Source organism: Thalassophryne amazonica, chromosome 12 (assembly GCF_902500255.1).
Source record: "Thalassophryne amazonica chromosome 12, fThaAma1.1, whole genome shotgun sequence".
In the NCBI taxonomy this organism is placed as follows: Eukaryota; Metazoa; Chordata; class Actinopteri; order Batrachoidiformes; family Batrachoididae; genus Thalassophryne; species Thalassophryne amazonica.
In genome coordinates this window covers 95817387-95830591 of record NC_047114.1, presented here as the reverse complement: position 1 = coordinate 95830591, position 13205 = coordinate 95817387, and the positions used below count along the sequence as shown (strand labels likewise).

Below are 13205 nucleotides of genomic sequence, written 5' to 3'. Positions count from 1 at the left end.
CTTTGAGTCTGGTCTGCTTGAGGTTTCTTCTTCAATATCATCACAGGGAGTTTTTTCCTTACCACTGTCACCTGTGTTCTTGCTCTAGGGGTTGGTAAGGTTTAGACCTGTGAGGCACATTGAGGCAGCTTTGTTGTGATTTGGTGCTATAAAAATGTAATAAATTGAAATGAAATTGTGATCCACCAGATGACCGTGAACAGCTGTTGACACCACTTGAACTGTTGTCAAATTAAACTCCTATAACTATTTCTGTTGTATAGCAATCTCTTTCAGATTAAGATATAAAAACCTTAATTTTGCAGGCTCAACTTTCATGATGGTGAACACTTCAGGGCGATTTGCAGGACAGAAGGCCCTGCTGCTGACGCCTCAGCTGAAGGAGAACGACACCCACTGTGTCATCTTCCACTACTACATAGGAGGCAGAGACAACAGCCGGCCGGGCCACCTAAACGTCTACATCAAAGAAAACAACAGTCCCATGGGGATGCCTGTTTGGAATGTGTCCTCTTCAGCAACTCGCACCTGGGGACAGGTAGAGCTGGCCATCAGCACCTACTGGCCCAGCTTTTACCAGGTGAGGAAATGTAGTCAAGATTAACAGCCTTACTAAATTTATTAATGTGTGAACAGAACAACATTTTAGTCTTTTGAAAATGGCCAAGCAGTCCAACAATGCCCCATTCAAACCTTTATAAGGGCCCCTTCACACATTGTACGAAGAAGTACAACTCGGGGCAAATCACGGCGGAACAGCTCGTATGAGCGAACCAAGAAAACATCGAGCCGGCGGGCAGGCATGAACTATGCTGCTGCAATGGTTTTGTGCACGTGGGAACACAGTGTGAGCTGCTGTGGAAAAAAAAAATACATGTGACGGTTTTGTGCATGCGAGAACACAGTGCGAGCAGCTGCAGCATGTGTAAACCGCATCAAGCAGTTGCTGTGAAAAAAAAAATACATGCCACCCACGGGCTTCGAACCTGCAATTTCCAAAAGCTCTGATTGTCAACCAGAAACATTACCACTGAGCTATCATCGCTGTCCTGTAAAGGTGTGGGGAAATGCCAGATATCAAGAAGGACATGGACGTATTTAAGACAAATACAACCACACACCATATAAAAACACCACATTTCATTGAATCCCTCTTATCAAGTGGACAATACAAGTATGATCCATCTGTTCCTTCTGTTAGATGACCCATGGACACAGACGTACAGTCATGAAATGATATGAATGAGAAGCAGGGCGCTCTTATCATGTCCACATCTGCTGGTGGTGTGTCCAGCCGCCCTGCATGTCCTGCCCAACACGCGTGTCTTGTGGATGGTGCGCCGCACGACAGGACCACCGCATCATGTGGAACAGAGCTCACATGGATGATGTGACATTGAGATCGCCGGCTGCGTGTTATGATCTGACGGTCCGTTTCACCTGGGGTAACCTGTCAATGGTGCGCCATGCACATGCTTGCTGCACCCTATTGCAACAGCAATATATGTTTTTATGTATGTCCACATGAGGACAGCAAGCAGACACATGCGCGTCACAGTGGACAGTTGTTAGTTCACGTCCGTCCCAGAACCACAGATCTCCACAGCTGCTCCTGTTGCCAGACACACCCCCTGTCAGTTCAGCACACACACACCGTGTCACTGTGTCTGTTTGCAAAACCACACTTGTGGGGGCACTTAGACACATTCACATCCAGCTCATAAGTGATAGTCTGCTGACTGTTGTCATGCTAATAGTACGAATGGCAGAGCGAGCAGTGTTAGATGTTTGCGTGTGTGTCACCTGGAATTGGCCGACACCTGCTGCGAGCAAGGTTGGGTAGGATTACTTTGAAAAGTAATCCAAAAGTAATCAGATTACAAATATAAATGCAACACTTTTGGTTTTGCTCCCATCTTGTATGAGATGAACTCAAAGATCTAAAACTTTTTCCACATACACAATATCACCATTTCCATCAAATATTGTTCACAAACCAGTCTAAATCTGTGATAGTGAGCACTTCTCCTTTGCTGAGATAATCCATCCCACCTCACAGATGTGCCATATCAAGATGCTGATTAGACACCATGATTGTGCACAGGTGTGCCTTAGACTGCCCACAATAAAAGGCCACTCTGAAAGGTGCAGTTTTGTTTTATTGGGGGGGGGGGGGATACCAGTCAGTATCTGGGGTGTGACCACCATTTGCCTCATGCAGTGCAACACATCTCCTTCGCATAGAGTTGATCAGGTTGTCAATTGTTGGTCTGTGGAATGTGGTCCACTCCTCTTCAATGGCTGTGCGAAGTTGCTGATATTGGCAGGAACTGGTACATCTGTCGTATACGCCGGTCCAGAGCATCCCAAACATGCTCAATGGTTGACATGTCCCGGTGAGTATGCCGGCCATGCAAGAACTGGGACATTTTCAGCTTCCAAGAATGTGTACAGGTCCTTGCAACATGGGGCCGTGCATTATCCTGCTGCAACATGAGTGATGTTCTTGGATGTATGGCACAACAATGGGCCTCAGGATCTCGTCACGGTATCTCTGTGCATTCAAATGCCATCAATAAATGCACCTGTGTTCTTCATCCATAACAGACACCTGCCCATACCATAACCCCACCGCCACCATGGGCCACTCGATCCACAACATTGACATCAGAAAACTGCTCACCCACACGATGCCACACATGCTGTCTGCCATCTGCCCGGGACAGTGTGAACCGGGATTCATCCGTGAAGAGAACACCTCTCCAACGTGCCAAACACCAGATAATGTGAGCATTTGCCCACTCAAGTCGGTTACGATGACGAACTGGAGTCAGGTCGAGACCCCGATGAGGACGATGAGCATGCAGATGAGCTTCCCTGAGACGGTTTCTGACAGTTTGTGCAGAAATTCTTTGGTTATGCAAACCGATTGTTTCAGCAGCTGTCCGAGTGGCTGGTCTCAGACGATCTTGGAGGTGAACATGCTGGATGTGGAGGTCCTGGGCTGGTGTGGTTACACGTGGTCTGCGGTTGTGAGGCTGGTTGGATGTACTGCCAAATTCTCTGAAACGCCTTTGGAGACGCTTATGGTAGAGAAATGAACATTCAATACACGAGCAACAGCTCTGGTTGACATTCCTGCTGTCAGCATGCCAATTGCACGCTCCCTCAAATCTTGCGACATCTGTGGCATGTGCTGTGTGATAAAACTGCACCTTTTCAGAGTGGCCTTTTATTGTGGACAGTCTAAGGCACACCTGTGCACTAATCATGGTGTCTAATCCGCATCTTGATATGGCACACCTGTGAGGTGGGATGGATTATCTCAGCAAAGGAGAAGTGCTCCACTATCACAGATTTAGACTGGTTTGTGAACAATATTTGAGGGAAATGGTGATATTGTGTATGTGGAAAAAGTTTTTAGATCTTTGAGTTCATTCTCATCCAAACTGGGAGCAAAACCAAAAGTGTTGCGTTTATATTTTTTTGAGTGTATGTACCTACATACATGTAATCCACATGTATTCTTTCAAAGTACTTCTACCCAACCTTGGCTGCGAGAGGGATCGATGGGCCTCCTCACAGCGCACACTCTGTCTTTCAGCCGCTGGTGTGCGCAAATAGTTGTAGCAACAGGTGTTCGAGGCATTGGAGGCAGCTTCAATTTGCATGTATTGCATACGATTCCTGCTTCATGTGCACTTCACGGGCAATTCGACCACATTTCGTACTATGTGTGAAGGAGCCCTAAAATACTGATTTTTTGAAGTGAAATTAGGTATCCATGGTAATCTATTTTGCTGTCTTCCATCCAAGCCTCTTTTCTTTTTCCAATTCTAAAACCTCATTCTCACTCACCAATGTGCGTGGCTGCTAGCCGGGGCAAGGTGATTTCACACATGCCTGGCTGTAGCTTCACTGAGCTTTTTCCAGCAGACCGCCAAATGTTAATTGATGTGGAGAGACTCTTCAGTGGAAGATGAGCTTCTTCAACGTATGGGTAAATGCACGCTTTTCCTGTTTTAGTGCTTTTTTCATCCTCGTGTTTTTAACACGTTCATGCACTTGCGGCTCACTCCTGAACCTAGAAGGCTGCCTGCAGCACATCGATGAGGCAGATTATTTAAAAGGCAGCCCAGCACTGTGTTTGACCATTTCTATCAGGAGTAATGAAGTGGCAACGCCCTCAGCTTTAACGGGAACACGGCTGTTGATTATGGTAGCCTCCAGATTAAAGAGGCGAAGGATGGCCACTTAAAACATGAGAGGTGAAAAAAACTTACTGACTGAAGGACGTCAGAAATTTAATCAGATTTTAAATCACATCAGCAAAGATGGGATTTGCCGCTGAGGAGGGAGAGCCTGCGGCGTGAAAGTAAGCTAATTGTTTCTGAGGCGTCCGCATGTTTGTGTGGAAATCGTACCTGGTGTGGGGTTGGCAGGGCCGCGAGGTTAAGGTGAAATGCCATTAAATGATTAGGCAGTGGAACAAGGCAGCTGCTCAGTGCATAAGTTCATCCCTCAGGGTGAAAGCATGATTTCATATTTGGCATGATTGTTGGGTTAATAAGTTAATCATGATGGTCTGAGCAAGCAGAATTTACTGTATGGTCACAATTGAAGAGCAGGTAGAGCAGGTAGATATGTAGATTCTTGGTCATGCTCCCTGTGTGTCCTTGAATAAGATGCTTCATGCTGGAGAATCTGGGGATAGGTACCAGCACCAGTGGATCTCATGGCCTATATAGGACTTACTTCTTCAAGATGGAGCACAATGATGCAAAGAGCAAAGGTCCATGTCGTCAGGGACCAGGTGCTTCCTGTCTTACTGTATGGTTGGGAGAACTGGACAGTAACCAGTGACTGAAGGTGGTGATGAGATGTCTTTTGTATTACATCCCTTATGATGATCCTTTTGTACTGCTGGAATGACTTTATGTCAAACAGATGGCCACCCCAGGATGACGAATATCATTTGCACTGTCAGCTACACATGGTGTGTTTGTCTGGGCATGATCCAGCACACAGGTTCTTCAGTGCTGAGGAACCCAGCTGATGGAGAAGACCAAGAACCACCATACTTCACCTGTCTAGAGGTGGCGAGGTTGTCTGCCTGGGTGGTTGCCATCCGCATGCTCCCAGACCTGACTTGACCTGATAGAGGACATCTAGAAGTTCAGCCAAAACAATTGTCTTATCTGCAGGATGTCACTGCTCAATGAAATGGTTTCTTGAGTTTGAAACACAATGGTGGTATTGATTATTCCTAGATCAAGAAAGACATCAAACCTGAACAAGGTATTGTTTTGTTATTCATTCATTCATTTTCATATATCCAATTTCTACACCAAGTTATTCCAATTAAGGGTCACAGGGGAGTTGGAGCCTTTCCCAGAAGAGACTGGTACACCCTGGACCAGCTGCCAGTCTATTGCAGACAAACATGTTCACACCTACCATCAATTTAAAGCTTCCAACCCACCAACCATGTGAACACGGGAAGAACATGCAAACTCCACACAGAAAGGACCAGGTGGCAAAGCAATGCCAGGACCTTCTTGCTGTGAGGCAACAGTGCTAACGTCTTAGCTACTGTGCTGTCCACAGTATCACCAGTTCCCATGAATTTATGGTATGTGCGACTATGGGTAAGGAAGGCGAAGAGTCTAATATATGAAGGTTTTGTTGCAGGGAAATTCACCATTTCATTGAACCTGTGAATGCGGTTGAGTGCCAGTAGTGTGCACTGCATATTAAGACGACACATTAGCCATTTGGAGTTGCTGTTGATTGACAAAGAAAGTATGTGCCAGGGGGCATAATAAGGGTCAGTGTTCCACCTCACTGAAATGACAGGGCTGAATTGTTTTGGGCATGATGGATGCATTTGGGTGAATCTGTTTGACATTGTCAAAAGTGTGCAGGCCCTTTATATGGAGAGCCCGGACTTATTCACTGTTATTTTACCAGGCTCCTTTCATGTTTCAAAGGACACAGGCAAAGTTCTGGAAATTGAGACGGGGCCACGGCTGTTTCACATTAAACAGCATAACCCTCACAGCGAGAGCATTTTTGATTGGTGGCAGGCGGCGAGAGTAGCCCCGTCTTCATTGACCATTCTGAAGCAGCAGCCATGCTTTGCTGCGGCGGTGACCTCTGAGAATTTTATTAGCGAACGAGACCTGGAGGGTTGGGTTTAAAGTAGCACCGCTTCATTCTGATTCACCCCCCCCCCCAACCAACACAACACCACACACACACACACACACACACACAACACACACACACACAACACACACACACACACACACACACACACACACACACCCTCCCACCTCCCCACATAATGATTTTCACAGGGTTCAGGACCTGAACGGAGGAGAAATAATGAGCAGTAGTCATTATTGCAATTATATCCTCTCTCACACCATCACTCAGCGACCAATTAATCCAAATACCTTCAGTCTATAGACTTTGATAATTAGGATTAGACGCTTGTGTGAATTAAATCATATCAGAATGTGTTAGAGGATTTGTCTTCCATTTTAAGAATCAGGTTTGGGGAAAAAAAAGCTCAGAAATTCACATCTACCAATTATCATTCGGCTTGAAAATGCACCAGAAAATGGTGTGGCAACCAGTTGCATTGGGCTTCATGTATCAAAGTTGCGCACTTGTGGCGCAAATTTACGTTGTAAATTTGAAATACACCAAAGTTGCCGTGGACATGTATCAAGCAGTGCGCACCTGCCCATTTCCGGCATACGCCCTGACGTGACCTTGATAAATGCGGCGGGTGAAAACAATCGTAATTATAATAAACACGCCCATAAATATTCAGACTCCGCTTCAGACAACCCTTATTTTACGACATGGAAGCCAGGGAAGACGGCAAAGAAAAAGAACTTCACCAATTACGACACGTGCCAATAGAGCATCAAAAGCGGCCGTCATATTAATTGTTTTGTAGTCTAATCAAAAAAGTGTTAGTGGTCCCTCGTTTATCGCGGGAGTTACGTTCTAAAAATAGGTCCGCAAAAAGCGACGTCTGCGACGTAGTCAGCGTTATTTTTTTTTACAATTATTATAGACGTTTTAAAAGCTGTAAAACACTTTATTACACTTTTCTCAATCAGGCTATAACATTTTCTCACTTTTCTCTTGTGTGTAAACACTCTCAAAGTTCAAGCCTTACTAGAAAAATAAGCCAACGTGTTTTCTTGCCCAAACTCCATCCATCCATTTTCTTCCACTTTATCCGGAATCAGGTCGCGGGGGCAGCAGCTCAAGCAAAGCCGCCCAGACCTCCTGATTCACACACACCTCCACCCAGCTCCTCCGGGGGAACCCAAGGCGTTCCCAAGCCAGTCGAGAGATGTAGTCCCTCCAGCGTGTCCTGGGTCTTCCCCGGGGCCTCCTCCCAGTGGGACGTGCCCGGAACAACTCTCCAGCGAGGCGTCCAGGGGGCATCCGGAAAAGATGCCGAGCCACCTCAACTGACTCCTTTCGACGTGGAGGAGCAGTGGCTCGACTCAGAGCTCCTCCCGGGTTTGGGCCACTCGCTCCTCCCGTGTGGAGGAGCGAGTGGCCCAAACATTTGTTTGAGAAATAAAAATAGAACGTTTTCCTATAAATAATTATGATGGCTTTTAGAACTAACGAATTTCATTTTAACGATCAACCTACGAGGTTGGACACATAAGAAATTATTAATAGTGACTGACCAGTATTTCACAGATCGCGCCTTTTCGTCTGACGCCGCACCTTTTTCCACTCACACCTCGCTGCAGGTGTCTTTTTCCGAGTGACAAACACAGTTAAGAATAGTTGTTGATGCTCTTTTTTCTTGTGGGCGAGAAGATTCTTATACACAGACACGCAGACCACAATGCACTGTAAAAAAAGCATGCAAATTGGACTAAAGAAATCCGCGGAACGGCGAGGCTGCGAAAGGTGAACCGCGTTATAGCGAGGGACCACTGTATTCTCTTTTCACATGTCAATAATTTTCACATGTGGATATTTGCTTGCTCAATTAATAAGACACGCCTAATTTTTCAGATTTCTTTATTTTTAAAATGTATTTCTTTATTTATTTTATTGTAACAAACGAATGGAGCCGACAAAACCTGATTGCAGCACGGGCGAAAGGAATGACAACACTACAGTTGTAATTATCAATTTCATTGTCTAAAACGATCACACCACATAAAGTTAAGCTCAGCGCTGCTCTGGCTCCAGGCTCGAAGTCTGGAGAAAAAGGCGAGCAGCGCTTTCTTTGCAGTCAGCGCTGTAGCCACGGATCGTGCTCGAGACCAACAATCCCGCAAAAGCGGGATTTGTATTAATTATTACATAGTATAATCAAGAAAGTGTTATTTATGTAACATATGCATTGATTTGTATGATGGCACTGTTTATCATGTTGATCATTTACATTTTTATGTGGATTCCAGCGCTGGTTCATTTTGGTGTATAATTTACGCCACCCTCTCGACCTGGTGTATATTTTCAGCGCAGCCGTACGCCAACGACCACATTGATAAATGCCAAGTAGCACAGCCGTTTTGGCGTACACCCCATATACGCTCAAATATCGCTGTACGTACGTTGATACAATGAGGCCCGTTGTGTTTTGGGTGCATGCATATTGGGTTTAAAGAGGCTACACAACCAAAGTGGCACAGTGAGGGCTGTATGGTGTCTTCACAGGTGTACGTATGACAAATACAAAGTAAAGGACTTCATCTCATACTGTTCTCAAGTCTCATTTCTCTCCTACTGAGAAGTGATTCTTAGACTACACCTGAGACTCGCCTGAAGGCCGTCATGCAGATTCATTCTTTTGTTTTGTTCTGCTGTAGATTTCTAACTTGAGTTTGTTTCAGTTCAAACTTGGGTGTGCATGTTTCTCCTATAAACAATACAATCCATATGTCCAGAGTGTAAAGTCACGTTTACTAGTCTGAGGTCCTGCGACTTGTTTCTGCTGCGACTTATATACACAAAAATCATGCGTTTGTTATTAACAATAATGATAATAATTTTGAGGGCTTTCCCAGGAATCAAAACACCAAACAAAACAAACTCTAATAATAAAAGTATACGACAATGTATAAAATCCCAAATTAAAGAGCTAATTAACTCATTTTACTCTCTGTTCCAAACACTGTGGGCAGCAATCTGTGTTTATGTATCAAATATCATCCATTGTGTTTTCCACTGCATGCTTTTTTGGAATTTAAAAGTCCTTATGGTACACACCACAGGCTAAGCAGGGGTGTAGGGCCGAGACACTGCAGATTTTCCTTGCTAACAATCACCTCAGCAGGTGATTTAATTGACAATCAGGTGTTTATGTTCAGGGGAGAAGCTCATCAGCAAACCACCTGCTGAGTTGATTGTTAGCAAGGAAAATCTGCAGTGTCTCGGCCCTCATTGCCCCCCAAGAGCTAAGAGCTTCCTGCACCTCCACCTGATGATTTCTTTTGTCCAAGAAACATCCAATATGTTGTCCAATGCATGTTTGTGTTCAGCAACAGGGCATGCCATGGTATGCACATGTGCTACTGAGTTCTTGTTGACTGTTAGCCACCCCCAGAGAAATGCAATGTGAAAAGGTAAGCTGCCAGAGGTAGCTCTCAGCCCCCATGGCGATGACGTCCCTGGGTGGCAGAATTACTGACCAAGACCTTAGGGGCTGTGACCTTGACCTTGAACTTGACTAAGGTCTTGATACCTGATCTACCTTTCCTGTACGTCTGGTGACCCAATGCATCTCCATTCCAGAGCAGTCACACTAACAAACCAGTGCCCAGTGCCCACCCACTCAGGCACTGGGGTGACGACAGCACTGAGGGGTAAAACATGAGTTCCACATACAGAAAAAAAGTGTGACTTGGATGCCAGAAATAGATACATTTCAGGAATAATACTTTTTATGGTAGGACAGTTTGATTAAATGTGATTCGATTTGATTTACTGCAATAAAAGAGAATCTGATACACTTCTTTGTTTAATATAAGGACCTTCTGTAGCACACTGGTCTTGCCTCCGCTTGCCTTTTGTTCGTTACTTGGGCAGCACCTCAAACTCAGAAGAAGCCAGCTCTTCACATGGTTTAACATTCCTGTTCTGAACCTGTATGACAGAATGAACAAACTCTGACCTCAGCGTAAAGTTCAAACTGGTACAATTTTCCATTTTACTTACTACTACAACAGTCAGACAAGTTTTGTTTTTATGTTGCAACATTCATGTTCCTGTGATCAGCCTTGCAAGAGCTTTGCAAAGACCTTGTAACTTTTGCAGAGGCTTGAAGACGTGGATGTAGGACTGAAGAAGCTCATTTTAACCAATTAATAAGTTTAAAATGGAGCCATCAGTTGTCCTGTAGTATATTTGGATCCCTTCAGGGGTCTGTGTATCTATGTAGTCGTATCTGTTACTGTATAATTGACATACTAATTGTTACACATCTAATTCAAACAGTAGTTTCTCTTTCAAAGGATTATATTTATTTTGGATTATGTGAGTGCAGTTTTTTCCCAATAGAAGCAAATCGTGCACGTGCTGTAGCTGGGAAGACTGAGTGGTCTTTCCTATTTCTTCCACTGAAAGACGAGACACAAATCAACAAAATCATGCAGTTGTGTTCTCACATTCAGTATTCTGTTCTTTAGCGGTTTCTAGCTTGACACTGTCCAATGCTGCTGGTAGAAGGATCATTTCTGGCATCCAGACACAAGGTGAGACTTCCATTGTGAATGAGCTGACAGGAGAAAGGATTAACCTGGGAGATGGTTCTCTCTGTGTGGATCATAATACCCTGAAATCCCTCAGGCTGTTATTTTGGATTATGTCCAGCTGAAGCTGTACAATTGTGGCTTTACACTGTTACACAAAAACTCTACAGCAACAGGAGGCCCATCTGTCTCGACTGATGGTGATTATAAATATAACATACAAGGCCCTACAGTAAGGGCTGCTAAAGGTCATGTCTTCATACAAGCAGTAGGGGGCAGTAGATGTCTGAATTAAGTTGTATGGCCAGCGTTCACACTGGGAGCATGTGAGGGTGTCGCACACTGTCGAACCACCACCTCACCATAGAATTGACCTGCGTCCTAGATGGCAACCACTCAGGCAGACATTTGATCCATCCCCACTTCTCTGAAATAAGCATTTTCTGCTGCAGTCAAGTAATACCGAACATCAAGTAAGGCCGAACTCGAAAAAAAAAAAATCCAAGAATGGTCCTAGAACTGTGGGCAGTGCCAATTTTGAATGGCCACATGTGCTGTGCAATCCGTTTCATCCGCCACAAGGACCCGTCGTGGCGACATCACTTCCAGTTTGTTTCCTCGTCATATCAGTGTCTGCCTGAACCAGAACCAAAGGTCACATGATGTGAGCTAAAATAGGTTTGGGGAACAATGATTCAGTCGCCACAAAAAAAAAACACCCCCCCCAAAAAAAAAAAAAATTGGACGCAAACGTCACTTCTGGTTTGTTTCTGCATCAGATGAGTCACTGGCGTTGCTAAGCACGTTGCTAAAACTTCACAGACGGAGTGCCCAGATCAAACAGCCCAAAAACATGTCTCAGATTTAAAAGTAATTAGTGGGTAGTGCCCAAATGATTAAATTCTTTTAAAACCTTGTGGTGCTGTGACATGTTTTGTTTTATGTGCTGTTTGAACTTTATTGTATGCATTTTTATATGCTTAAATGGTGGCAGGGGTGCTCAACATGGCCCTGGTTGGGGCTGAAGTGTTTTACCCATGCTAATGCTCCCCACAGCCATTTTACTTAAAACAAAAAAAAAAGTCTGAAGAACTTAACTGACACGGTGAGATGGTGAGCAGCTTCCAGCATGTGAGAGGCAAATAAGAAAAAAAATGCTTAAGAGGGCCCTGGTTGGGGGAGAGTCTGGGGGCAAATCTCCCCAAGAAGTTGAAGTGCTTTAGCCATGCTAATGCTCCCCATAACCATTTTACTGGAAAAAAGTCTGAAGGACTGAAATGACATGGTGAGGAGCTTCGCTCATTAATGTCGGTGGCATACACATATTATTGATGTTGTAATGACATTGATCATTCAATAAATCTGTCGATCTTGAGAATACAGAGTTTCTGTTCATGATATTCTACTTAGCAATGATATTTTCATGAATACCTTTAATAAACCCACATGTATGTACCATTAAAGTCTACAACAGTTTATCACTAACAAATCGTGTCAGTCTATTAAAGTACCTTCGTCTTAAGACCTTCATACACTCAAGCAATTTTGAGCTATGGTGTATCACATACAATTGACACGATATTTTACATCAACCAACGTCGACGTTCGGTCCAACGCTTTTCCTTAGTTATATTATGTGGGCATCCTCTTGGCTTTCTCCAGCTGGTGCATGCTGGATTATGCCCAGAGAAATGGACCAAGTGGACCAAATGTTGCAGCTGGCACTCCATCACAATGCAAGTAATGATTGTCATCAAAAGCGCCATGTCCAGCTAGTGTTTTTTTATGACACAAATGCACCGTTTCTGGGCATACAGAAACACTCATCTCAGCGCTTTATTAAAAGGAAAACAGGCTCGTCATAGGATTAGTTTCTAAGATGACAATAAACGGCTATCTTACAATGTACAGAGCTAAAAAGCACTCACCATCAGCAGGAACATGGCGTCTGTCCAATCTGCTATCACATGATTTTTCTCTATTGTGATACATTTTGTGGTGACAAATCAGGTGACTTTGACCCCCTCCAGTGCCCTCCCCTCCACCCTCAAAAACAAAAACTCCTTCGGTAGGATTCACACATTTGCTCCATTTGAGTAGTTGTTTGAAAAGGTGCCCCAGTGATGTCACAGTGCCTTTCTGAAAAAAAAAATCTGGCATTTTCAAGACTTCAAGTTGCTGCACAAAATATAGCAGGGTGCTCTGAAAAAAAGATGCTGGTTACTTTGTTTTTTCTGGAGGCATCTGCATGTGGCCACATGCTCTCCATTCTCATTTAGAGAAGTTGAATAAAGATGTTGCCTCTCAGAAAAAACATGCCGTATGGACACAGGGCCTGAGTCTCCCTAAGTAACTGATGGTTTAACACAAAAGTCATGCCAGTTGTACCCAAGGATCCTCCAAAGTGACCCAGTACCAAAGATAAACAGTCATTGCCTTATAGGTCACTGGCTAGAGTTG

The 13205-nt window shown here is 44.3% G+C and overlaps 1 protein-coding gene across 1 annotated transcript in view; it reads left to right on the top strand.

The window, feature by feature from the left end:
- LOC117521153 (receptor-type tyrosine-protein phosphatase mu-like) overlaps positions 1–13205 on the top strand; it is a 467264-nt gene that overhangs the window by 136684 nt on the left and 317375 nt on the right. Inside the window, exon 3 of the mRNA XM_034182503.1 lies at positions 306–580. Within this exon, the coding sequence (XP_034038394.1) occupies positions 306–580 (275 nt within the window). The remainder of the gene's footprint in view (positions 1–305; positions 581–13205) is intronic.